General features: G+C 42.1%; 2 protein-coding genes across 4 annotated transcripts; both read right to left on the reverse strand.

Annotated features, from left to right (window-relative positions):
- Window positions 1-949: 949 nt before the first annotated feature.
- Window positions 950-14,477, reverse strand: si:ch211-113j14.1 (cytochrome P450 27C1). The gene is made up of 9 exons (XM_035524848.1): window positions 14,129-14,477; window positions 13,410-13,600; window positions 12,973-13,172; window positions 7,377-7,574; window positions 6,879-7,042; window positions 6,294-6,460; window positions 4,521-4,602; window positions 4,194-4,400; window positions 950-2,460 (listed from the first exon to the last, which is right to left on the reverse strand). Exons 1-9 carry the CDS (start codon window positions 14,345-14,347, stop codon window positions 2,344-2,346), a joined length of 1,545 nt encoding a protein of 514 aa, XP_035380741.1. The 5' UTR covers window positions 14,348-14,477; the 3' UTR covers window positions 950-2,343.
- A 1,048-nt stretch (window positions 14,478-15,525) lies between these two features.
- On the reverse strand, window positions 15,526-27,423 carry map3k2 (mitogen-activated protein kinase kinase kinase 2). Of its 3 annotated transcripts, none has more exons than XM_027020824.2 (17): window positions 27,304-27,423; window positions 25,728-25,800; window positions 25,495-25,613; window positions 25,044-25,084; window positions 24,453-24,552; window positions 24,079-24,192; window positions 23,791-23,872; window positions 23,189-23,319; window positions 22,966-23,045; window positions 22,788-22,855; window positions 22,617-22,709; window positions 21,655-21,888; window positions 21,316-21,464; window positions 21,106-21,237; window positions 20,867-20,996; window positions 20,212-20,389; window positions 15,526-20,047 (listed from the first exon to the last, which is right to left on the reverse strand). In XM_027020824.2, exons 2-17 carry the CDS (start codon window positions 25,729-25,731, stop codon window positions 19,828-19,830), a joined length of 1,875 nt encoding a protein of 624 aa, XP_026876625.2. In that variant the 5' UTR covers window positions 25,732-25,800; window positions 27,304-27,423; the 3' UTR covers window positions 15,526-19,827. The 3 variants fall into 3 exon arrangements, with proteins under 3 accessions (XP_026876625.2, XP_026876624.2, XP_026876626.2); XM_027020823.2 differs by having other exon boundaries at window positions 27,071-27,423; XM_027020825.2 differs by lacking the exon at window positions 27,304-27,423 and adding an exon at window positions 26,269-26,915.
- Between the last annotated feature and the right edge of the window lie 503 nt (window positions 27,424-27,926).

The following is a 27,926-nucleotide window of genomic DNA, read 5'->3' on the forward strand; positions in this document are numbered from 1 at the left end:
GCGCTCCGGGGCCTTTGAAATGAACTTCTCTCCTGCAGTGCAAAGTGCTGCCACACAGAGAATGTTGCAAGAATGACCTACATGCTTCGGCAAGTGCTTGTCCAGTTCATCCTGCCCAGATTTCAGTTTTCAATGGAACACGGAAATATTCAACTCACTGATTTTTCATGCCAAATTATTGAAATGATTCCATTTCATGTCTGTTTTGGAAATGGTATTGACTCATGTTCACGCTCTCAGAGGTGTGTTTCGTTTTGGCACGTCCACAGCAGCCCACAGTGGAATGCAATCGGCGGCAATGACAAAATTCTGGAGCCCAACTGCACGAGGCATGTTAATTTATATACTTATGTATTACTACTCTCCTCTCTGCCAGTCAATGCAATATAGTTGTGCGTTGATTGTAACTCAAGTGGTTTTCATTCAGTTTTGACATTAATTCAGCATTTCGTTCATTACATCCAAATTCACACGTATGGTTTTCCTGTTAACAGATCGAGCGATGTTAAATCAACGGGTCTTTCACTTTTCATTTCACCGTGTTTTCCGTATGCCACTGCACAGACTAGCATTGCATTTGGCTGTGTTCACTGCAACGATTGCAGTTCTGCAAGGCAATATATGTTTGAAATTGAAATAAATGGTCGTCACCAGACCGCATTTAATGTGGCACGTCCCAATAAAATGTTCCCATTCCCACTATAATCACAGGGGCAAAAGGTCAATGGGAAATCCAGAATTCTTTACGTTTTAACATGGATTGTTGAGCAGAAACACACGACGCAAACATTAGCGTCATGAATTAACTACAGATACTGCATTTCCCATAATGACCCAGCACTGCGTGTCTAACACTTGGAGTCGGCGCCACTAGCAGCAGAAATTGACCTACGCTTCTATTTCAATGCCATTCAAGCACACAGAAGACAAGGTAATGATAACGCAGACATTTTAAGGCTAGCCACATATAAGCATTTAATCTAACAAAACACATTAGACAACTAAAGCCAAGGTATCACTTATAACTAAATAACACAAGCTTGTAAAATATAAAATAACACCAGTAACTTGCTTTTTTTACAAGCTTTACGAGTGTTATCTCTCTAGCATAAACTGATTATGAAAAAACATCACATAATTCACATTTTAATAATTCAGTCACATATATAAGAGAAATGATTTCTTTGAGACATAAACTGAATTATTCACATGTATATGTGTGAAAGTTATCAAAATTAAATGTAAATATACAAAATATTCTCATGATAGAAGTGAGACGGCACTCAGAAATGATCAGTAAACAGGAGTAAGATGAGAAGAACAGAGAAATAGTGAAAGCTGATGCTAAACAGACACAATGAGAGAGAGAGAGAGAGAGAGAGAGAGAGAGAGAGAGAGAGAGAGAGAGAGAGAAAGAGAGAGAGAGAGAGAGAGAGAGAGAGAGAGAGAGAGTAAAGCAGAAAGGAGCAACAGGTCAGCCTTTTTAAGAAAGCATTCAGCCCCTAGGACTGGATGCAAACGAAGGGGTTGGACTGCGCCCCCTTAATTCTGTCTGCTCCAATACAACAGGTAGTTCAGAAATTCCCCTGGGAAGCAATGTAGGTGTGCCTTGATTACATCTGAAGGTGGACTGTATTCATATCTGACATGACAACGTAATGCAGTAGGTGTTGTATTTCACATTTCTCCTGTGGTGATTGCATTTTAATGGCACATGCACAGTGATAACAGCCATTTTATTACTGTTCCTACAGGAATAACGTATCTATTGCCATTTTGGCAATATTTTTCATTTTGTCCCCATACCTGCACAAATATGCAGTGTTACCAGTACCCTCAATCCCATAAAGCTCTACTCCAGGCATGAGAGACCAACCATTTGTTTACTAAGGTGTGTTTGCAGCACACCTGTACTAGGTTGTATAGAAGCCCAGGTCTAAAGAATGGGCCTAAAATGTGGATCATGACAGAAAAAAAGATGAGTGTTTAAACCTGAAAGGCTGTTGAATATGCACAGCAAGACTGGAAATAACAAAACAGGGTGATGATCATGCAGTAAACCGTAATGGCTGGATCAGGATTTTGTGGCAATAACAAAATTAATTTGAATCCCTTGGTTGAATCTGTAAATACATTTTTATTTTTAGTGATTTATTAGTTGTTATTTGAATTTGCTTACATTTAGTGACTACACTTAAAGTTGTTGTCATCACTTTGTGTTTACTAACGAAGCTTGCTTAACGCTGGGGCCACTGTGATATCACCTTAAATTTACATCCCAGAGGATTTGCGGGATCTTAAAGGCGGTGTCCTTTCCTATTGTCTTGGTAAGCATCGCCACCCTCAGGCCCGGGGGAGGAAGCGCAGGTTGATGGGCTGGGAGGGAATGAGAAGGGTTCTGGTTTTAGGCTGTATTGCAGGGGCCTCCTCCAGACGGTGAACCTCATAGTGCTGCATCAGCTGCAGAGAAAAGAGGCGAAGAAGATTTAGGAGAGAACCAACAGGAGAGGATAAGAAACTACACAAGCCTAGTTTAAAGGTGTATTAGCCGAATTCCCCCTTTTCTTACTAATTCAAATAAACTGCAAAACATGTAGGACATAATAATAAAAATACATTTTCCTGTCAGTCACTTTATAAGACACTTCTCATCACACCATTACCGGTAAACACCCTGCATCACCGGTGCTTGTGCTGTGGACACACACACACACACACACCAAAAAAACATGCTGTGTTCCTTAAAACATTCACATACAGAAATGTGCTAAAACAAGAGTTATCACTTTGCATTTCCAAAATGGTAACACGCGAAGGGGAAGAAGTTGGATTCAGAATTAGTGAGTCATTAAATAGTCTATCAAATTCCAATTTGAATGTATTATCAACAGTAAATCAAGGGTGTGGGTGGCTTAAACATATATCTTGATTATTAGCCGATAACAAAGGTTTTATTTATCATTATTTTTTGTTGTTTTTATGTACAGCAGGTTTTATATTAATTATAAGTATCTTCAATTCTTCAAATCAGTTCAGTCTGCTGGAGCTTTGCAAGCTAAAGTAAAGTAGCAAATAATGTTTATGAAAGTGATTTTTTTTTTCTCCATGAAGTGCAGCTCACATAAGATGAACAATCATATTTTTTTGTAGACCCTGAACGAACCAGTCTATGCTCCACAGAGAGGGTCCCCCACATGGAGGCAGCCATGTTTGAATTTACTACAGAATTTCTGAAGCATCCAGGCCACTAGGTGTCAGTATAATAGTTATTTTTTTAATTTGAAGAAAAACCATTGGAAAAAGTGATTTATTGCTCCTTTAAATCAATGCAATGGACCTGTTACTTTTCATTTTGGCATGTTTTCATGTCACTATTTCAACATGACCTCATGTCCACTGCATTTTATTGTTTTCACTGTAACGAATGCATTTCAACGAAGCACACGTTTGATGTGCATAGTTGGGGTGAACAGACTTCCAGTTTTTCAGCTTCTTGACCTCTGTCTGGCAGAACACCTGGACAGACATGTTTTTTCATCCTTCTGAGTTGCTTTCCATTGATCAAGATTACTTTAGCACGTCACTGTGTCACATCCATGCCAAAGCATATACTTTGTATTTCATTGTTTAAACAGATCACCTCATATCTCAGGGCTATCTGCAGAAGGTAATTGCTTTAAATGCTAGTCAGTTAGGAGGTAAGCAACAGTGAGTAAATACCAAAATAGAAAACAACAACAATTGTCAGTGGTCAGTACATCCTTTCCTTTTGAAGAGTAAGAAAGGTCAATTTTGTGTCTTCTGTACACAAAGGTTTTAGTTTTGTGTGTTGTAGTATCATTGTGGTGTCATATCTCCACCCCCTGAATAATCCTCCTTTAAGGGTTATTAAAGTGTCTATCCTAAGGTTAGTTGTGCCTTGATTACATGTGTGACCTGTATTCAATTCTGACATTAATTCAGTGTTTCATTTTTTACATGCAAAGCCTCACATATAATTTTTTAGTAGAGGTCAAACGACATGAAAACAATATAATAAAAGTTAACGTAAAGGTCTGTGCTTGAAAATGAATGTCGTGTGTGTTCCATTTGACAATTTTCCACTGTCGTGACTGCATCTCAAATTGCTTTGAGACAACTACTGTTGTAAAACGTGCTCGAATGGCACGCAGTCCTCTGCATATGAAACCCACCCTGGACAGAGCGATGTGCATCTCCAGCTCCGCCAGCCTCTTCCCCACACAGGCACGCACTCCAACACCAAACGGGATGGAGCTGTAGGGGTGGTGCTTGGAGAAGGAGGCCCCGCCCCTCAACCAGCGCTCTGGAAAGAAGCACTCCGCTTTGGGGAACTCGTTCTCATCGTGGCTCACCGCGTAGTGGCAGAGATGGAACTGCGTCTGAGGGGGAGCAGGTGGCATGATGTACATGGATAGTTGTACGACACACACATCTGTTTGGCCTGTGGTAGTTCATCAGCAAGTTTACAGCCGTAGTAGCTGGTTTATGGCTGGTGTTACCTTCTTTGGGAACCAGTAATTGCCCACGACAACTTCTTTTTCCACAGTAAAACGTCCATTGCCAGACACTACTGGGTATAATCTGCAGATACACAGTCCACGTTTATAAAGGACAACCCCACAAAAAGAACAAAAAGAAACCCACCTCTCTATAAAGAAAATATTTAGAAACTGTCATATTCTGTTGCCAGGAAAACTGTGCATTCTCAGAAACAGGGTGGCAATTGTAGTTGTTTTCAAAAAAGCAATTTCACAATGTGACAGTGAAGTTAAGCAAAAATAAGAGAGATTCCAAATACTGGAAGACTCAAAACAACAGCATGCAACCCATCTGGTTCCATTTAACAAAATGGTCTACTGTCTCTCTTGTTTGGACAGTGGTATTGCAGTTACATTCTTGAACAACAGAGGAAGCATTCTTATCTTTTTATTATGGATGAGGATTAAACAATGAACTTGATTCTGTATCAGTACTGAGTTTTATTTATTTATTTTAATGGGTTTGAAAAGTTTACATTTATTCTGAGTCATTGCACTGAATTATTCTAAGCTACACCAGTCATCACCAACAATGTCTCTGGAGATCTACGTTCCTGCAGAGGTCAGCTCCCGTATCTGAAACCTGATCCAACCAGTCAGAATTCTGAGAAGGAACTGGTTAGCAGAATCTGGCATGTTAGATGATCTGATTATCAGAATCAGGCGCATTAAGATGGACGTATTAGCTGGGTCACACATGTTAGATGATCTGATTATCAAGATCTGGCGTGTTAGATGATCCGATTATCATGTTCAGGCATGTTAGATGATCTGATTAGCATGACCAGGCATATTAGATGCAGGTTGGAACTAAACTGTGTATGAGCAGGAATGCTGACCACAGAGCAACACGCAATGCACCAGCAATGAAACAGAAAAACATGCATAGATACTAGGTCCTACGACATGATCCACATCTTAACGTAAAGGACACATTTCTCGATAAACACCACACATTAAGATCTCACCCAGTGTGCATACAGGAAATGCATGTTTGGCCAAGCAGAACTGTATGTGCTTCAGGGCATGACTAGTGTACAAACACAAGACACCATGCTGTCAGCAGATAGGGAACTGCTTTTTTTTTGGACCAAATTATATCTACTATGTATTTTTTAAATCATGACATTCCAACAATAAACCTGATATAACCTGCATCTGACAAACAAGGTTATAAAGTGAGCAAAATAGGATGAGGTAGGGAAAAGAATCTTCTTAAAGGTGAGTGAAAGGCTAGAATCTGTTTCTGTCTGTCTGCCACCGGCTTCTCTGTGGTGTAAGCACAAGCGAAAGTAGGAATGTATGGGTAGTCCCTCAGCCTTGGTACATACCTTTTCTTGCGGTCAGATAAGAGCTGGATATCAATACAAAAGGAGAATTTTAATTTCATACTGGCAACTGAGGTGAGGAAATATTTTGCAATAATATTGACGGTAATTCTGATTTTAAAAAATGGCAGTTATGACTGCTGGTTAGAAGATTGTGTTGTACTCTTCTCCTGGATCAAGAAATAAACATTTATACACTACGAGTACAAAATCAATCCATTTTTTCTAAAATTTCTACAAAGGTTTTTTTTTTTCTGCTGAATTTGTGTTAGCATTACACTTTGAACCTTCGCTGATGGCAGTAGACATTTGAGCTATTTCTGACCTGAACATTAGTTTATCCCCAGGTTCAAGGCCTCATCACTGTCTCAGCAAATGCTCAGGGATTTCTGAAGCATCACAGCACCTGAGTATCTCCTTAATGACAGCTTTTAGGTAGGGCATCCTTCTCAGATGCTCCGTGGTGGGCAGCTCCCTGTGCGGACAAACGGACACCACCTCCTGATAGAGATGATTCTGGATCTCCTGATCCCCAGCAAGGTGATACAATGTCCAGGACAGGGTGTTAGATGTCTGAGGGAGAGAGGAAGAGGGAGGGATGAAGAGATGGACCAAGACAGACATTCAAAACTTTTTTCTAATCACAGCCACAGCAAACTACTGCTATGAGTAAACTTGAATCCTTTTGGTTTGGGGTTCTTGAAGTGTTACAGTTGCCAGTATAACTAAAAGTTAAATCTAAAATGGAAGCTTTTTCCCTGTATAACTAGAATGTGTTATAAGATATGAAGTTACACTTATACAGCCCCTCAAACACACACACACACACACACACTCACTCACTCACTCACTCACTCACTCACTCACTCACTCACTCACTCACTCACTCACTCACTCACTCACTCACTCACTCACTCACTCACTCACTCACTCACTCACTCACTCACTCACTCACTCACTCACTCACTCACTCACTCACTCACTCACTCACTGTGTCCACGCCTCCTAGTAGCAGCTCTGTGATGGTGGTGTACAGTTCCTCCAGGGAGAGCTTGTTACTGGAAAGCAGGTGGGTGAGGTAAGTGTCCTTCATCTGCTCACCATGCTGCACGTGCTCTTCTATCTGCTTCATCTTCCTGTCAATCAAATGTCGGGCTGGACCCCAACACACAGGTGGAGACATTCAGCTTTTCCCAAGTTATTTCACAATGGGAAAGGGGATATGGGTCTGTGTTCTAGCAAAGAATACAATACTGGGAAATACCTTCTAGACAACAAACAAGTCGGTATTATTATGTGTCTTGGATATTTTCTGTATGTATTCCATTGTGGTTTTACTACTAATTAACACGGACAACTGAATAATGTGGTCATAATAAAATGACAGCATTTTTTGTTTTTTTACCAGGGGCTGTGTTTACTTACTTTTATACTTGTCACCACTCAGACAAGTGCCACACACATTCCTTAATTAATTTTTCCAGCGTACCCACATCATAGAGGTCATCCCAGGCCTGGACGAAGCGTGTCCAGAAAGGGAAGATTTTCCGGGTCCAGCGAGGGAAGAAGAGCACAGATTCAGAGAGGGTCAACATGTTGTTGACAGCTCCTATGAAGCGTTGTGTGTCCTTGGGGATCTCCTCCTGCAGACAGCCCAGGCGTGTCTCGAACAGGACAGAGGAGATACCTGTACAGTCAGGACAGGAATAGGCTATAAGAGATGATCGAGAATTATGGAAAACCATTTTGGCCATTTTTGACAATGTGTCCTGACCAAGATAGAAAATTACAGTAGGCTACATTGTGTCCTGCAACAAGTATATAGATATAATATTAGTTATACTTATATAGCATTTTTCTCATAACCAATGTGTAACGAGACTCCTGCCTGTTCCATGTGGACAAACAGTAGAGTCAGAGGGATAACGCAGACATATGCATTTGAAAGACTTTTATTCCAAATCAAGCACACCACTATCAGGTGGAACAAACTTGCCGTTTACTGGAGTTCTGTAATAGAATGATAATTATAATTGTCTTGCATTGTTCAGGGTGCCCAGCTGACTATGTAGATAATTGCTAAAGTTAATGTGTGCATATATATATATATATATATATAATGTGTGTGTGTGTGTGTGTGTGTGTGTGTATGTGTTTACTGCCATAATTAGAATGCTTACTGCCATAATTGGAATAAACTTTAAGTTACATTCATTTGGGTACAATGTTTTTTGTTGTTGACTGAGTTGTTTGGGTTTTTTTTTCTTTCTTTTGCAATTTGTGTCTGATTATGACATCACACCCCTGTCACTTCACCTTTGGAAAAATAAATCCCCATCATTTGCATAGGCGTTACCTGAATCGCCCTCTGTTTGATCTCCCCTCGCTATCCTGTTACATTAAATGGTGTCAGAAGTGGTTCCATTAAAGGAGATTAGGAGCGGTCCTGCTATATTGCTTAGGAAGTGGACATTAACGGCGTTGAAAGGAACCTACGCTATAACAGTGCATGACAAGGGTAAGGATGTCACCCAAGTCCAAACAAGACAGAGGCAGAGTAGAAAGACTGGAGTTGGAAGAAGAGTTGGTGCAAAGCTCTTTGGAGAGTCAAGGGGTAGCTGTGGCACATAATGCTTCACAAAATGAGGCGTTATTTTGGCCAAGAAATTCTGCTGAAGGTATTGTGGTGGAATTGGCAATCCTCATGAAGGGGCTGGTTCAAGGCCAGGCAGAACAGGATGAATGGACGGCACAAGTGGAGTTAAGAAATGAGCCGCGATGGAGAAGCATGCAGCACCAGTTCCAACAGCTCCAGGGTCAGGTGGAAAATAGTAATCCAACGAGCAGTGCTACCACCAGTGGAATTCAAAGAGCCAAAATTCCATCCATTAGTTGAAGGGGATGATATAGAGCATTTCTCAATGAGTTTTAAAAGAATCACAACTGCATGCCATTGTCCAGAGAAGCATTGGGCCGTTCGACTGGTTCCCCTGATATTAATGACACAAATGATTATAGGAATGTGAAGGAAGTGATTTTAAAGAAATATGACAGTTGTGCAGAGACCTATAGGCAAAGGTTCCGGGCAACAGAAATATGGCCTAATGAGACCCCATGGGTATTATAATTATACGAGACTGAAAGAATAGTTCATAAAATGGATCAAGACAGAGGAACAAACAACTCAACAAATATTGGAATTATTGATTCTAGAGCAGTTCATGAGGATGTCCAGACATGTGGATTAAAGGGTGTGGATTAAAGGGCGTGATCCGGAAACAGCAGAGGAGGCCAGGCTAGCGGAAATGTACATCTCAGCACGAAGAAGTACTAGTGTTAATACAGCCAATGGACTCAGAGACCAAGAAGTAAGTGTGGTGGGGTGATGAAGGTCGTGATCAGGTTCAGAGTAGATCAACTGCACACAAGAGGCAGTCAGATAAATCCATTAAGCAGGAGGTTGGATGTTATTATCGTGGGGAGAAGGGACACACCAAACCATCCTATCAAGCAAGGAAAGCGAAGAATACAGCCATCTGTTATGCGCCTAGGTCACACACTCCACACCCTCCCCTCCACACACACCTGAGAATATGGTGCATGTTCTGGTTAATGGACGTGCGGGGCAAGCCCTAGTAGATACAGGAAGTACGCAAACTTTAGGTTTGGAGAGTTGGGCTCCTGAAGAAGAAGGGAAGGAACATACATCTGTTAAAGTTTCTTGTGTGCATGGGGATATAAAATACCCAACAGCTGAAGTTGTTTTTACAGTGAATGGTCAGACATTTTTTATGCCAGTAGCTAGTTTGTCGAACTGCCTTATTTGGTGGTTTTAGGCCAAGAGCTTCCAATTCTGTGTGACTAAATTGTGCAAGTGAAATCCTGCAATGTCATAACCAGTGCTCAGAGCATTAAAGATAATTTCAATGATTTACCTTTTGCAGACACAGTTATTGAAAATGAGCAAGGTAAAACTCGTAAATCCAGGACAGAAAAGTGCAGGGCAAAAGTTAAAGGCACTGAAATGAGTCAGGAAGATGTTTTGGCACCACCTTTGATTAGTTTAGAAATGCAGATTCCAGATGATATAGCTGAGCCGCATAAAGCAGAAGGTGTCTGAAATAGATGGAGTAAAGCAGGGAATGGCACAAGGCATGAGTGAAGAAAAATATGTCATGAAGAATGATATTTTGTATCAAATGAAGGGCAAGGCAGAATCTTAAGTGGTTCCAGAATCTCTCAGACGTACGATCATGACACTCATACGCTCAGTTCCATGGGCTGGACGTTGGGGCAAACACAAGACACTGGTGAGGATCGCTTGTCGCTTTAGTTGGCCATTGTATACAGATGTAGCTGAATTTTGTAAGACATGTGATGAATGTCAGGGAGGAGTGGCACATACTTCTTTGCAAAATTTACCAGTTATAGAAATGCCATTTAAGAAAATAAGAATGGACGTAGTGGGGCCATTAGAAAGAAGTAAGAGTGGTAATAGGTGTATATTAGTGATCTATGATTATGCGACAAAGCACCCGGAGGTTTTTCCTCTTAGAAACATTTAAGCAAGACAGATTGCAAATGGCCTATTTCAGCTATTTTCCTGAGTTGGGGTACCAAGGGAGATTATTATTATAAACTTTCTCTCTGAACTTCTTAAACAAGTCTATCAGTTGTTAGATATTAAGGGCATTAAAACCACTCTTTACCATCTACAAACAGACAGCCTGGTGGAAAGATTTAACCAAACGCTGAAGTCTATGCTAAGCAGATTCATCTCGCAGTCAGGAAAAGCCTAGAACTAGTGGTTACCGTATGAGGTGCCGCTCGCATCTACGGGGTTCACTCTGTTTGAGCTTCTGTATGGACAACAAGTACGAGGACCACTGGACTTGCTAAAGGAGTTGTGGGAAGGGTCACAAGGTGAGCGTTAGAACATTTTCCAGTATGTTATCTAGATGGGGGAGAATTTGGAGCAGATGATGTCAGTAGCTCAACAGAATATGAGAAAAGCTCAAAAGAATCAGAAGGTATGGTACCATCGGTACGCCAGTGACAGATCTTTGATCCCGAGGCATCAGGTCCTGTTGCTCTTACCTACTAGCGATAACAAGCTATTAACTTAATGGCAGGGTTCATATGAGGCACTTTGCAAAGTGGGGAAAGTGACATCTGAAATCTGTATGCCGGAAAGGAGTAAACAGAAACAAGTGTGATGGAAATTATTATTCGATCATGTACTATCATGTGATTCATATATAATCATGTTAATCCTTTCTCATATCCTTTTTCTCAGAGCATCCTGGTATGTGCAAAAGTGTTTAGCGCGATAAGGAGCAGGAAATGGGTAAATAGGATGACCGCGCACCCTCCCTGGCGGAAGTGAAGTTTAGATATAAGGAGCAGGAAATGGGTAAACAGGATGACCGCGCACCCTCCCTGGGGGATGTGAAGTTTAGATATAAGGAGCAGAGTCAGCCTACCCCTTTAGAGCTTTCGCTTTAGCGCATTAGCTCTCACACAGCTGTGTTTTTGTATGTCTTATTTTCTTTATTAAATTACTCTTTTAATCACGTCTGACTTGCTGTTTTTTCAAAATTCCACCACACAAATCTTTCACGTAAATCATCTTAAACAGTTCCATTCTAGATTGGAACCAGTGGAAACGCAGCTGTTAATAAGAGCTGTGGAAGATGAAGAGGAGCCAACTAAACAGTATTTCCCTATTGGTAACGGCACACAAACACAGAATATGCCCCACCTAGAGACGATCCAGCAGCAACAGCTGAAGGAGTTACTGGATCTGGACTTGTTTCAGGAAAGACCAGGTGAGCACCAGCAACTTTCCAGAGATATATGGATAAAGCATTGCAGGGCACATACATTTGCTGCCATTTGGACGATGTTGTTATTTTTAGTGTAACCTGTGAGGAGTATTGCGACCATCTTAAACAGGTTCTGGGATGGATTAAAGATGTGGGACAAAAATGTGCTTTGGCCAAGAAAGAGATCAGTTACATGTGCTTCATAATAGGAAATGGAGTCATCCTTCCTCAACAGGAAAAAGTGGAAGTGATTCTAGACAAGTGACAGCCAAACACACACAGCGTGTTCTCAACCAGAAACCACAGCCTGGGTGACTACATTGGGCATAGAGAAAAGGAGGAAGGATAGCTCCCAGAACAGAGCATAAAACACTGGGCAAGGAGCCATACAGTCATTCACACTCACCAGGACAATTTAGACTAAACAATTAACCTAACCACATTTGTGGACTGTGGAAGGAAACTGGAGACCACAGAGCAAACCCACAAACATGGGGAGAACATGGAAACTAACCCAGATAGGGACATGAACCCAAGCCCCTAGCACTGTGAGGCAAATGTACTACCAAGCCACTGTGCTGTTCAATCCTGTAGATACACTCTAAGACACAAATATATGTGGACAGTGACACTTTGTTGAATTTAAATAGCATAGTGACTGCCTTTATAACTTCTTGCATGTTTTCTACACGTGTCATTTTAAAGCACCAAAATTATTTGAACAACTGGGCTTAAAGCCATTTGTTATTTGATAGGGGTGTGTAGTTGTTCATTCATGGTGAACTGTCCTCTTAATCGGAGGATTTCCTGTAGATTTAATCTAATAATACTGTCCAACAACACAAAGACCAAAGGAGAATAGCTCAAACTAAAGAGGGATTCCGTGACGATCGGAAAATCAGCCCCAACTATTAAAATATAGCAAATTAGCAATCAACATAACTAAGGAAAAAGCCGGCACTGCTGGGCTCAGAAACGTTCTACACTATAAAGGACTGGTGTAGTGCTGTTGGCTAAAATACATTTTAAGTGCGTTAAGAACATTAAATGCTTTAAGAAGGGCAATTGCTTCACCAAGGAAGATGTCTTTTGTACACTTCCATTCATCTTGTATTAACTGCAGAATGGATTTTGTCTGATTCGCAAGTTTAAAAATCAGTTTCTACACTTCATTTTTCTACCATGACCAAAGCCATTGCAAATGTCACTTTTAATTAGATGAGGCCTTGACTAACATCCAGCCTCCCTGCTCCCCCTGACCTTCAAAGCCAAACTTGTAGAGCTCAGAGGCCAGGTCAAACACGGTGGTCTTGTCTGGGCTACGCAGACGCAGGAGTTCCAGCCTCTGCAGCAGGTCCGTTACAACATCGTGGAGAACTGGTGCATATGTAGCCACCTCGTGCAGTTTCAACATCTTCGGGTTCAGAGCACTGCGCAGGCGGTACCAGTTTGCACCCGTGCTGAGGGAGGCAGAAACATCAAATCGTTGCCGTCATTCAGGCATCAGACTAGGACATTAACCAGTTACTAAGTGAGATGAGTTGATGGGAGGTCTGAAGTTATCAGATTTCTCAAAATTAAGGCGGTGCTCTAGAATGTAATTTTGAGTGTCACATTTCTGAGGTCAATAGAACACTTGACACTTTTATTCACTGTTACGTTCTGCCAAAAAAATTGAAGAGATGAGAAAAACCAACTCGACGTGGAGCCCGTAAGCTTGTCCGCGCAGGTCTCTGTACTCCTTCCAGTGCGGAAGTTCGGAGCGCAACGGGTAGCGTCCCTCCTGACGGATCACCTGAGAGATGAGCTCCGCTGTCGCAACGTTAACAATTTCAAATGGACCAAACCGGGATCGCCAGATCGGCCCATACAGACGTTTGTGTTCCACCTGCCAACAACGGTTACAGACAGTGAGCTCAGCAGACACCATGACAGCTCCATTAGCTGAAGTCCCTCACGTGAAGCACTATATTTCTTCTTATACTGTAGGGTGAATTCGGGTCATCTTGGACTTTTTTTTTTTTTTCTTTTCAATTTTGAATTCTGCAACTTAAGATCCTTATTTAGGTCAGCTTTCTGCAATTCCCATGACATTTTCTAACCACACCAGAAGAAAAAACTTCACCTGTTAGTGTTCTTTGCGCTAATACTAACAATACTAATAAAACTAATAATAATAATAATTCTGCATGAATTTGACAATCAGGGACAAGTCACTTTGTAACCAGTTTAAACAGACAAGGACAGACTGCATTTGTATCATGAACTCCTGTCTGACAGCTGCAGGCAATATGCTAAATCTATTTAGTTTAACATTTTATAGCCCAGCAAAGAAATAAAATTATATGATGTGCCTGGATAACTATGCATGTAAATGTATCATACAATAAGTTCAAAAGAAATTTTAACTTCTAACCTGCATTGCATGGCTCCTATCCGCGTAGCCCTTTATGAAAAAAAAGTAAACTGTGGTCGCTAAATTGGGACCTGGCAAATCCTCGACCGTCTTTAATTTCCCTGTTAGTTCGCTGGTTTGTGACTTTAAGCTTCTCGCTATACCGTCTTGACACGGTGCGATTTTCCTGCCGAGAGTCGCTGCGAGGCGGACAGGTCTAAACACCGCGGAGGCGGTCATGATAAACTTAACGCTAACGGTCAACCTCTGACCGTTTCTATAGGAAAAGAGAAAAACACGGAACTGTTGCAGAAAAACTGTTTCGACGCAGAACACACGCCCACAGTCACGAATACAGACCGCCTTTAGAGTGTCTGCATTACACTGCACTAAATTAAGGCGCAATCTTATTTTTTCTTTTCACGGAAATTATGCTTTAATATACAATTTTTGCAAGCCACGTTTTCATTTCTTTCAATGTTGATTTGTTTGACATAATCTACTTTGAAGCATGATGTCGATATGCTGATGCTAAAAGAAAAATGACCTGGTTAGGCGTGTACTTCCGGATTTGTCAGTACAGGGGAAAAAAAGGAAAAACTCAGTATTAGGGTGAAAAGGTCAGTACCAAGCACCTACACCACCTCCTAGGTGTAGTAGATCCCTACAGAGCCATAATTTTGGGACTACTGTAGGGCTGAAACAACTCCTTGAGAAACTTTATTTCTAGTAATCATCAAATCAAATTATTTGCATGCAAGTTTATTTTAATCCATAACTATATCCACGATGCTCCTACAGCTCATTGTGGCTGAAAAACTGAAAAACAGTTTTCAAAAACTTTCACACAAACTCCAAGGCCCACTTCGTGCAATACGATTAGGGGAAGTATCAAATGCCAAATTAATTCATTTTACCTGGTTTATATTTTATGTGTGTTAACCAAACTACTGTGTTTATCTGAATGGCAAACAATTTCTTAGCATCTTAGCAAAATCAATGTTTAATAACGCCAGTCACATATGGATGTTCTGCATAAATCTTGAAAAAACAAAAAGATCACATGAATATCTTTTTTAAAAGTAATTTGAAATTTTGCATTTCAGAAAGTTTTATTTGAAACCCAGAATGTAATATGGCACAAATACACTAAATTAGGTTGACACACCGCATGCAATTTAAGCATTAAAATTTTTATTTATTTATTTTTAAATACTAATTGCTTGTTCATTTTAAGAGACCTGTCCTGTTCTCTTTTGTACACCATTACTCTTTAATGAAGCAAAAGTATTTCTTATCCGATTACACGATAGAATACTTGATTATTTTAGTAATCTATTACTGCAGCCCAAGATTACTGCCAACTGAATGCCCCTTCAGAGATAACATTTAACAAAACTAAAACCAGGAAGACGTTAAACATGAAATAAATATTTTTTTATTCTTCTCATTATCATAATTATTAGCAACACCATACAAAGTGCCAGCCATTACAGGCAATCTCATGATGTTAAAACCCTCCAATCAGCTCTGCTCGTCAGCAGGCACTCAACCACATTGGGCCATTCATGCATAAAATCTTGCGTAAAAAAAAAAACAAACAACAAAAAAAAAAAAAGACAGGAAAAAATAAAAATATATATATAAAAAAAATATGCGTAGCACTGATATACAGATTTGATATAAACAGGCTTATTGGTCACAAACCAAATTTATTATAAACATGGCTTTCTTGTACCATAGAGAAAGCAGACGAGATAATTGTACTCATTCAAAAAAGAGAAAATCTTTGTTTGTTTTTTTCTTCTCTTTTTTGGTAGGTTTTAAATTTCTTTTTCCACTTGTACAGTCCAAAAAGCGCAAAACCACACCTGTTGCGGTGACCTTTGCGCTGGCAACACACGGCACTCAGTCAGAAAAAGGCTTCACTCACACCAAAACGCGCGCGCGCGCACACACACCCCCACACACACCACACACACACACACACACCACACACACACACACACACACACACACACACACACCATTCATGGGAGGCTGCTCTGGCACAAAAGAGCTCACCGTAAAGCCCAGCATGTTAGTACAACTACTGTGAAGCTCAACAGGATTTAAGGACCAGAGCATTAGAGCATCTCAGGGGTGGACGAACACACAAGCAACAGGGAGTCTGATTCAGCCCTACAGGTTTCAAAGAAAATGTGAGTTACGTTTTGGAAAGAGATGCTAGAATGTAGAAGTATGGGCAAATACATAAATTGTGCCACATAGTGGTGAAAATCAGGCATTACATTCCTGCAGGGCTTCCTTCCACATCATATCAGAGGATCACTACTATCATTTTTGTGAATACAGATAAAAGCATACACAGAGAGACACATGCACACAATCAAGCACACGCACACGCAGCAAACATTCATTGGCAAAAGTATTAAAATCAGTGTACAAATTATGGTCTCCAAAATGTGCAAAAAGTTCAACATCGAAAGGACAAACAAGTTTACATACAATACAAACGCCTATACTCACCTTGGAGTAAGTCTGTACACCACGTAAGCTAACACCAAATAATGCTGTTTTTCCCTTTCTGATCAAGTTATATGAAAACGGAAAAAGTGAAGTTCTAATGTTTTTGAGAACTGGCACTTAGACCTCTGCTAACAAACAGGAGTATTCTCAGATTCTGAGTTACAGTTCAGCATTGGCCGACTTTTGACCTTTTGACACAAACTGGCTCATCGGAGATAAACAGCCAGACAACACGGAGGGACAATTGTGAAAATGGCCAATCCGTTTTGTTTTGTTTTTTCCAGCTGACTGCAACATAATATAGCATTCATTATCTAAGGAAGTAAAAGATACTGAGAGAAAAGTGCTCTGGGTTGGCAAACTGTGTGCCAGGCATCTGGAATATACCAATGGCTACTGGTCCAGGGAGCAATTTGAGAGCCTTTGTCTTGTACAGGAGCTTGTATTGCCAGGCATCTGGAATATACCAATGGCTACTGGTCCAGGGGGCAATTTGAGAGCCATTGTCTTGTACAGGTTCTTGTATTAAACTGGCTGAGAGAGGCCACTGAATTACTGGCACTAAACTGAGTAGAGGCTTTCTGTTAATAACAGTAAACCACACATTATCTTCAGGACCTGGAGTACAAAAACTGTAAACATTGTCAGTGTGTCCAGACAGACATTCCAGTGCTGTCTGTCTGTGGTGCCTGACATTGCAGAGCTGCAGTGCCACCTCTTGGTAGAAAATGTATTTCATCAAGTTTGCTGGCCCTCAGTGTATCTGGGCAGTCACTCGTACACAGTGCCAACTACATCAAACTACTAAAAACCAGCTCTCAGCAGTAGTCAGAAAGGACTCCCCATTCAGTAAAAATCCACTCATCATTACAATTGGATTTCACTATCTCACTACCAATGTGGGTTACATCTCTTTTGTGTGGCTTCAAAAACAGCCTGTTTGCATTACTGTCCAAACAACTAGAGTACCTTAAATTTAATTTTAAAAAACTACCAAAAGATTGGCCAAACCTCAGCCAGCAAAGTACCATGCCAGAATAGCCTCAAACTACCCAAATGGCCGCAGCCTTCCTTTGCAGGAAAAAGGAAACACATTTTCCCTTTGACAAGTATTAAAAAGCACAACACGCATGCAAAATAAAAAAATGAACACTGCCAGCAGACATTTGTCCAAAGTGCTGTCACTCATGCTTTTTACCCTGCCATCGTTGAACTGCAGACCAATCAATCAGATTCAGTGCCACTCTATTCCAACACCACACAAGATTTGGACATCATTCAGAAACTTGAGTGTGCACAACATTTTCATGTGACTGTTTTGGTTCCTTTTAACATGGTGGACTCGTCAGGGTGCCATTTGGCCAACCCCCTTAGAAACAGGCCTTTACACCAGTACCTGGGACGTTAGAAGAGTCAAGAGGAGGTAGAGCCAAAAAGTTGGAATCAACATGAAATTAGTTTTTGTTGTACTGTGAGAAAGGAACATACATTTCTAACCTGATATTTAGTACCAATTTACAGCTGTTGAAGCAGTACTGACTTTCTAAAATAAACGATAAAAGGCTGGGGGGGGCTAAAGAATAAGTTGCAAGTGTGTGTGCGTGTATGAGAGTGTGTGATAGAGTGTGAGAGAGAGAGAAAGAGAAAGATGTGAAGTGTTGAAAAACAAACAAACAAAAAAAACACACGAGATCAATTTCAAAACAAATTATTGCCAATTACTGGTACAAGGCCAAATCACTGTGGACATTCTGAGGTGTGCTCTATAGTATAAGCGAAAGGAAATACTGAAAAATGAAATACCATTTTATCCTCTGATGTTATAGTACTGGCAATAGAGGGGAGAGTGGCAGAAAAAACTTTTATATAGTGTGTGTGTGTATATATATATATATATATGTAAATAAAATACTACCGAGTTTTGTTTCCTTCCAAAATACGTCCATTTAAAGCATGTGGCACTGCATATGGCCATGAGAAGCACATGGGTATAGTGCCACTCAACCATGGCAACCTACACAAGCCTCGTGTGTATCGAGTTCATCTCCCATTTAGAAAGTTAAAGGGAGGATTGGCACTGCCATCAGTGACACTACTCTAAGCGGCTGCTAGGCACCAACGTCTTGGGTTTTTGGCTTTGGTGAAATTGTTGATATTCAACCTGTTTCGGAGCTGACCTCAGTTCAGCCTGAAGACTACGGCACTGTGTTGCAGAAAGGCAAAGATGCGCTTGAGGACCTGGACTCTGTTCGATTTAGAGGAGTGAGAGAAGGCAAAGACTCGGGTGTAGCGATACTGAAGTTTCGTAGGAGCACGGTCACTTGGCCGTGGTGGCACACACTGGACATCTACCATACAGAGGACAAAAGACTAAAGTTGCAAAAGAAGGCACACAATAAAAACAAGGATTTTGTGGGAGAGAAAACAAAAAAAGGCATCGGAATCCTGCCAGTCTACAGTGTGAGACGGTGGATGAGTAAAGAGTGGGAGAAGTACAGCAAACTAATGTTTATACAGCATAGTGAGATATATACTACAGTATAGTTCCCTTCGATAGTGTGTGTGTGTGTGTGTGTGTGTGTGTGTGTGTGTGTGTGTGTGTGTGTACACACTACAGCAACTGTGCAAGAAAATGAGAACTTAGGGGAGCAAAGCGGGTTAGGTTGGAGAGTCCCCAAACTCCTGCGATCTGGTCTTTGTTTTTTTTGTTTTTTTTTAACGTTTCCCCATCATTTTGTCTTTAGCAGCTTGATAACATATCAGCCCCGGGGGTTGTTGGTACCATTCTGTGACGGGTCAGGACCAGAGAGCTTCTCAGATACATCCAGCAAGTCTAGAACCCAACTAGACACCCCAGAGCTTAGGCTCCTACACAACAATTGCAGGAAAGAAGTCAAACAACGGAAAAAAAAAAAACCTTCTACAAACAAAACGAATGTTCTTTAGTCGTTAGGGGTGTTTACCCCAGAGTGAAATTAAGGTGCAATGTTTTCATACAGAATCAAGCTGCTCCCCACTGCTGTCCTCCACCAATAGAGGCAATAAACAGGCCTTACGGGCCTCCTGCTAAGCCCCACCCACAATCTGGTCCAATGGGTTTCTCTTCGGCAGGCTGGGAGGAGTCTAGAAAAGGGGCGGAGCCTATAGACACTTAGGGTTTGTCTCTGATTCGTCAGCGATTGGAGGATGGGTTAGTGAACAAAGACGTGCCGTAGCAAATCCTCAGCAGCCGGGCGCTGTTTTGTTTCCACAAAAATCCGTTTAAGGAAGTCGCGGCAGTGGTCGGACACGTGCACTGGGAGCGCAGGATTGGTGGGCTGGGTGGCGATCTTAAAGATGGCCGCCATCGCCTCGTACTCGGCCCAGGGCGGTCGCTGAGTCAGCATTTCCACCACGGTGCAGCCAACACTCCTGCAGAACCATCACATTCGCGTTACGCACCGTTGACATGCATCACACCGCCGATGCTCCGCTCCACAACACATTTCTGCAAGATGTCCTTTTTAAAACACAACATACACAGGGGCCCTTTTTAACTTGAAAATCCAGCTCTAGGTAAGTTTCCCTGCCTTTACCAGATATCGGCTTTTCTTCCATAGCCCTCTCCGCTGATCACCTCCGGGCTCATCCAGTAGGGTGTCCCCGTCACAGACTTCATCCCCGTCCCGGACAGACAGATGGTCTGCAGGCGGCGACTCGCCCCAAAGTCTCCGAGCTTGATGTTGCCCACCGAGTCCCTCAGAATGTTGGCACCTGAAAGAAAGCAAGAATGGAAAATAAAGAAATGTAATTGAGTGAAAGAGAAGGCGAACAAAAACAATGAACCAAGATGAAGGAGGAGAAAGTTTAAGAAACTCAGTTTTGAGCAGGTGAATTAAATATAGAAGGAACTGGACAAAAGCAGGCAATTAAACGAGCCCAGACCATGTTCCCTTCTCTACCAAACATTACTGCTGACACTACATTCAGATAGGTAGTGTTCTCCTAGCATCCGCCAAACCCCGATACGTCCGTCAGACTTAGGTGCTTGTTTCTTCACGACAGAGAACAAACTAACAGAATAACTAATAGCACTTCTAGTTGACAAGGGCACATCAACAGGACAGAATTTCACCGTTATTGTCGTTGGCTAAATGGTGGCTTTTTATTTGCATTGCGGTTAGCAGCACAAGGCTTCCTGACCGCCCTGCTCTAAAACAGCACGTGAAGCGCGTGTAGGGGGTCACACACCTTTGATATCTCTATGTACAATCATGTTGCTGTGCAGGTAACACACTCCTTCCAGAATCTGCCGTGTGTATTTACGCGTGACGTTTTCTGTCAGCGCACCATACGATTTCAACTGGTCCTTTATGGAGCCCTGAAAAAAATACACATATAGAAACATTCCATTTAGCGGACAGTACTACTCACTCACTCACACACACTTAGGATATGCATGTGAGGTAAAAGGGCAGAGCTGGCATTACCCCAGGCATATACTCCATGAAGATGGAGAGTGTGCGCTCGTGTGTGTCACGGAGACAGCCATAGTACTGGACTATGCGCTCATGGAAAAGATTCTTCAGAAGCTGAATCTCACACTCCAAAGCACTGACCTCCTAAACACACACACACACATATTATTTTGTATTTATATTATTGTCACAGCTACTGTAATGCACATGCATCTCCCTCACCTTGCTGGTCTCAGGGCTGTCCGGATCAAACTGGACCTGCTTGACGGCGAGCTCTCTGCCCGTGTCCGCATCGTAGCAGAGGAAGACCCGGCCAAACGCCCCCTGTCCCAGCAACTTCCCCAGACGCCAGTTAGTGGGGGCACGTGGAGCTGTGCATGCATGCAGACACAGAGTATTGTTTAAATACACTTATAGGGTAACCTGACACTAACAGAGATGACCACACATGTGGCCAAAAAACAGAGGTCTTAACGGCTGAAAAGTGTGAGGATTTTCAAACAGCTCCCCCTGTTGGTGCTTCCCTCCTCCCTCCCAGGGGCCCCACCCCTGTGGGCTCACAGCGGCTGGGCGGGCTGATGTCCATAACGTGGAGGGTGGGGTTGGTGCCGGGGTTGGCGCTGGGGCTGGGCTCGATGTCGCTGCCACGCCGGCGTCGGCCCGGTTCCTCTGGTTCAGCCGTGAAGACGCTGCTGCCACTGCTGGTACTGGGGCTCTGCTCCGTGGGGCTGAAGCTCACTGGCGAGCGGAAGCCGTGGCCCTGCGCCCGACGTGCCCGCGGGAACGTCTTTCGCCCTGCGGTGGCACGGGAGAGGGTGGGGGAGCTTACCGAGATGAACGGACAAAAACGCCACCGTGATTATGACAAAATATTTAGCATATGGGGCATTGTGGAATCCATATTTGTTACGCATGTTTGAGGGTGCACGTAGGCCACCATACCCAATACAAAGACAACATAACAGTCTGTCTGTGAACACCTTGGTATATGCAAAACTACTGTTCTTAATGACATTTTACATGCACCAGATTAAGAGATTCTAGTTTTGTTTGCATTATATTGTGATTTTCTATTATTGTCTCCTACAAAATTTATGAATGTAAAAAATGAACTTAATTAGTTCTGGACTCCCATGTTCTACATAGCGGAGACAACTTGAGAGAGAGAGAGGTGTGTGTGTTATAGTTTTTATATATATATCTATCTATCTATATCTCTCTCTCTCTCTCATATATACACACACACACACACACACACACACACACACACATGCATGTGTGTCAGTATAGTGGTATAACTAGGTGTCAGTAACAAAGTGAAGATGATTCGCAGAAAAAAAAAAAAAAAAAACTTGTTGCTTGTGTAAATATAATTTAGTGACTACAGACATCGGAGGAATTCTACAGTTGTAATGCCGAGGTTACCACCACCACTAAAACTGAAGTCACCAGTTAAGAGAATATTATTGCAGAGGTAATAATTCAAAATGCCAGAACAAAGGTCACTCCCTGCAGTCCCTCACCATCACTGTAGTCCTGCAGACCAAATGAGACATGATATCTCCGTGGATACGTGCCACCTTTCCCTGACCTCTCAAACACTGGGATGTCACACTCTGAAACGCAACAGAAAATGCAGATAAGATTTGCCCATGCAGGGTTTTTGCTGACAGAAGTTCTACACAACATCTTACCAGGAAACTCCTGATGGTTGTCTGGGTAACTCTGGGCTCGTGGCATGCGGGATTTAGGATAGCTATCACTGCAAGACGAGAGGTCAAAGTTTACACCTAGACTTCATGTGAAAGCCTGCTTGAGAGTGTGTGTGTGTGTGTGTGTGTGTGTGTGTGTGTTTGTTTACTTCACAATCACCTGTCGAGAGGGCTATCCAGAGAAGGACAACTGCCCGAGGCAGAATTCTCAGGGCTGCTCATAGACAGCGGGTCCAGCATCTGCACAGAACAACACACAGGCATCACAAGTCTGATCAACAGGGTGCAAAACTCTTGATACACACGTCCTCCGACACACCCATCAGCTGCGGTATTCTTTAGAGGAGCTCAGAACACGTAGGATGAGAGGGGTGTGTTTGTACCTGGTCCATGCTCTCAGGTATAAACTCCCCCTCACTGTTGATGCTGGTGAAGGAGCCATTTCTGGCTACCTGCTGCAGTGCATCGGGGATGTACCCTGGAGGAGGAGAGCTGCGGTCTGTGGACTGGGAGCCTGCAGACAGACAGGGCAGGCAGACAGACAGGGCAGGCAGACAGACAGGGCTGTGAGAGATGGATCAGACAGAATAGGGCAGCCTGGGTTCACTCAGACTGTGTCATATTCTCCAAGATTAGATTAAACTAAGAAAAAAACCTTGACGCGTTGAGGGTCATCATTTCAGTCTGAATATGGGCTTTATTAGTAACATCAATTAAGATGAATGTGAATGTCATTTAATTGAATATTTATTTAAATAAAATCAAGAAAAAGCAGTGTGTTGAGAACTTCTACAGTAACTTCTGTTGCATTTTTTGAAGTTTGGGTACCCAGAAACACATTAATTCCACTGAACCTGTGAATCATATACTGTGCAGAACTAGTTGTGATTGAACTTAACAGCTGCTGTGAAAGCCAGCCAGGAGCTGTGCCAGGTACGGCAGAGTGATGTAAACACAGGGCTGTTCTTGGAGCCTCAGCACTGACCTACAAGAGCCAACATCCTCCTTTGGTTATGGTTGTCCAGGTTTTCGTGAGCCTGCAGGAGGTCCATACTGGAGACAGAGTTCTGACAGCACAGGAGAAGAGACACCACATACCTCAGTTACCGCGGTGTTATTGTTCACTTAACCACCTGGAGTAACAGATCAGCAGCAAAAGGATGTCGGATCCTCGAGCTGTACCTCAGTACATACCGAAGCAGCAGTGGACCCGAGGGGACGCGGGCCGAGCTTAGACCTACCCCGAGGGGACGCAGGCCGAGTTCAGACTGACCTGAGAGGACGCAGACAGCACCAGTAGGATCTTCAGACTCTTCATGTAGACAGAGCGATCGAGGAGCTCCACAGCCTTGTCCAGATCATCCTGAGTGTGAAGGGGAATGACCAACTGTAGGCAGAGAGGAAAAAAACTGAAATTATACAAAAGGGGATGAAACGGTGAGGAGGAAAAAGATTATAGCTTTAAATTAACTTCCAATTAAGAGACAGCAAAACTTGGTTTCATCCCATGTTGAATAAACAAGTCTGGTCTGTTAACATGGCAACACTCTCCCCACCTCTCTTTAAAAGAAAAATGAAAGCTGTGGGGTGTGGGGTGATTCATCTCAGGTCAGCACTACACACCACACTGGGACTCTAGAGTGGTACCTCATTATTGGTGTAGTGCAGGTCCATGGTCTGCCCGAATGCCACTTTAGCCTTGGAGCTCAGGTCATCTAGGCAGACAGGCCGTGGAAAAAGCAGGATCCTGTAAAAGCACCCGGGATGCCACATTACCTCCAAACACGCGTTACAATATGCATCATTTACAACACCTTTAAAAGATACATTATGACGATGCATTCATTTACATGACCTCACCCACAACACCACCACACCACATTTATTCTCTGTGCAACATGATCACTTCCTCTTAATGAAACCAAATTTATAAGCAGACCTTAAATAAATATAATAGTTCACTCTACATCTAGGCTGAGATTGTGTAACATGATGCACGTAATCTTGAAATTTATTTGTATTTAAAACTTCATGATTTCCTGTACTCAGGATTCCTATTAGAACAATTTAGGTTAGCTGTTTTTAAGGGTCTTAAATTCAACAATACCACATTTCAGCTGTAAATGAAACAGGTGATTTGTAATCAATATTTAAAAAGAGAGCCACTATAAGACTACACTAATCTAATCCAGGACAAGGAATCCAGCATGAGCACTTTTTACAAGTGGAAACCATTACCTCTTCTCCCCCTTGTAGTCAAACTTCACCCGGACATCATTCTGGAAGGATGAGAGTGCAATTAAAGGACCGCTGACTTCATACACAACTACACCAAAAGCTCTAGAAGGATGAAAATGACTGCTGTCCATTTTTCAAAGCTATTTTGTTCCTTCTCTTTTCCATCAGTTGTTCCATCTTCATTTTACCCATAATAAGAAATGAGACACACACTTCCCCCATGCCTGCCCTACGTGCAGCAGAACAACTACAACCATTATGAAATCACCCAGGAGCAGGTTCCTACAAATGACACGTCTAACTACACTGCTCCTTGCCTGTGGTGACCAAGTCATTTTTTATGTTGTTGAAATACAGAGCGCTTACAGGGTACTTATTGTAAGTCTTAGATTGTGTGTCCCCTTTGGAACGTGGGCCCTGTACACAGTATTGCATAAGACAGTCATCAGACCTGGTTCTTGGGAGACGAGGCTTTAGGTTTGCCCAGATCTGACAGAGACATGGCAGGCCGGCTTGAGCGATGCAGTACGACCAGGTCCTGCATGATCGAGTTTAGAACCTCCTGCTCGTCTGCCAGGTGAAAGGAAAACAGGTCTACAACTCCGAAGGTGACATAGTAATGTTAACAAATTAATGACAAGCTTTGTGCGTATATTGTCTTGTATCGGGACAACTGGTACGTACCCATGATAACCACTCACAGTTTGCCCCAGGAGTTCAGGAAAGAGGATTTGCCCATCAAATGGGGTCCTTTCTCCTATGTATAGATAACATTAAAAATAAATAAATAAATAAATATATATGTGTGTGTGTGTGTGTGTGTATATATATATATATATATATATATATATATATATATATATATATATATATATAATTTTTTTTTTAATCTTGAATAATATATGCATAGTTCATAAGTACAAATAAAAAAAAGAGAACAAATAAACATACATTTTTATAAAATTAACCACAGAACATTAACATAGTTATCTTAAATAATTCCAAACTCCCAAGTGCAGGAAGTTGTACACAATAGAAACAATAAAGGATGCAATCTCACAACTGGCACAATCAATACAAATATATTTCTATGTTCGATGATAAAGTGAAAGATAACATAACGAAACACTCGTGAACTCTTACTAGCAACATGACTAACTAAAAAATTACATTCCCCCATATCTTCCACTGCTGTCAAAAAAAAAAACGTCATGGCAAATGTTACCTTGTTAGCTATATTCACTAGCCATCTTGGCCAGCCATCTAAACAGACAGCTTAGTGCCTTTGCTTACCCTCTTGGAATAACTGATTTCATTACACATAAGAACAGAATATATTATAAAAGATGACCAGGCGTTACAAACAATCTTATGAAGAATCGTTTTTGCTAGAATGATGGGTTTGGCTAGCTAGGCTAGCTGGTTGTCTTGCTAGCAAGATCACTAGATAGCAAACCTAATCTGATTAATTAGCTAGCTAGCCAGCTACCTTTCTCAATAAACGTGCATTACACCATTACAGAAACCATATCGAAGTGGAAACCACGGCCCTCCAACCGCACGATATTTAGCTAGGTTAGCTAACTCTACTTAACACTACGGGTCTCGAAACTCGCCAGCTAGCGGTTATGTAGCGACCGAGCTAGCGATAGCAAGCTAAGATAACTGCTAGCTTTAAGATAACCAGGATATCTTGATTAGCGTGCTAGCTATACAAATAGTCACTAGTATATATTCAGTATTAAGGCTGGGACACACATGTAGTATTTACCAGGTTAGCTATTAAAGGCAAAAAACTCTGTAAGATAGAAAAGGTCAGCTATCTTAAGACATTTAGCGAGTTTGATAACTAGCGGTTATCTACACGTTTGGGTCTCGTACAAGCCAATTAGCCAGCCAGCTAGCTAACCTGGCTAGCTACATTTGTCAAGTAGGTCAAGCCACAATCATGGAAATTCACCGGTCAGCTCTAAAAGTCCGTAATGTTATAGCGTAATTGAATGTGCTCGAAAACACACAAGTGTCACCTGGGTGGTGTGTGCAACTTCACTTCCTCATCAAAGAGGACGCGGTTTGACGGCCTCCTGCTGTGGGACGCAGAAGTTAAAAAAGTCCCTTCACAACTTCAGCTGGAGCCCAAGGCCCGAGTTACACAGATCGGCTAACTCGAGCTCGATAACGCTGGAGGACAAGCAATTAATTAGCTAGCTCGCCAACACTTGGCTCACTTAACTTGACGTCTTTTTCGATCGAGATGTACCTCGACGCGACCGCGTATAAATCCACAACCGTAACCGCCGCGAAGTCAAACAGCGACTCCGCGTTTTGCTTGGCCTGTTTTTGTTTACATGCAAACCCTCCAACGCAGCGCGTCCGAGCCACCGAACTCCCACCCCCCCATCCGCTCCGCGTGTGGTACAGTCCGGCCGCTTCGCAAATTGTGTGACGTCAAAAATATTTGCGCTCTTCGTACCCAAAGCGCTATCTTCTTCACAAAAACATTATTATTTTTGACCATGTAAGTTTATACTGGCACCAGGTGGACGTGATATTCAATTGCAACTGACCTTGCACGCATCAAACCGTCGTGCAATTTACACGCATTTCATGAGCTCGTTTAGGCAGGTTAGAGTAGGGACAACAGTCTCACAGGGGCTCCTGGACTTTAGGTGCAAAAACCCCTATGATTTACATTACTTTACATTTGAAATATTCCACAAATAGATAGGTTTACTTTTTTAAATTCATTAAAAACATTAATATAAAAACCACGCAAAAGTGTTCTACATAGACTGTTAGGTTTTTCCTGTTGATTCTGTAGTAACTGGGAGTAGCACAACAGCACCAAGCCAAGTGTCTCTCGATCTGTGGAGGTTTGACTTT

Source organism: Electrophorus electricus, chromosome 1, assembly GCF_013358815.1.
Source record: "Electrophorus electricus isolate fEleEle1 chromosome 1, fEleEle1.pri, whole genome shotgun sequence".
Lineage (NCBI taxonomy): Eukaryota > Metazoa > Chordata > Actinopteri > Gymnotiformes > Gymnotidae > Electrophorus > Electrophorus electricus.

Excerpts from the sequence above, each read along its gene's own strand:
- map3k2 (XM_027020824.2), bottom strand. Across the intron at positions 21,238-21,315 it reads ACAGCCCTGAGACCAGCAAG|GAGGTCAGTGCTTTGGAGTG; the intron begins GTGAGGGAGATG and ends GTGTGTGTTTAG. Across the intron at positions 20,997-21,105 it reads TCATGGAGTATATGCCTGGG|GGCTCCATAAAGGACCAGTT; the intron begins GTAATGCCAGCT and ends TATTTTTTTCAG.
- si:ch211-113j14.1 (XM_035524848.1), bottom strand. The coding sequence starts at position 14,347 with ATGACCGCCTCCGCGGTGTTTAGACCTGTCCGCCTCGCAGCGACTCTC. Across the intron at positions 7,575-12,972 it reads CTACAAGTTTGGCTTTGAAG|GTATCTCCTCTGTCCTGTTC; the intron begins GTCAGGGGGAGC and ends CTGACTGTACAG. Across the intron at positions 4,401-4,520 it reads ATTACTGGTTCCCAAAGAAG|ACGCAGTTCCATCTCTGCCA; the intron begins GTAACACCAGCC and ends GCTCCCCCTCAG.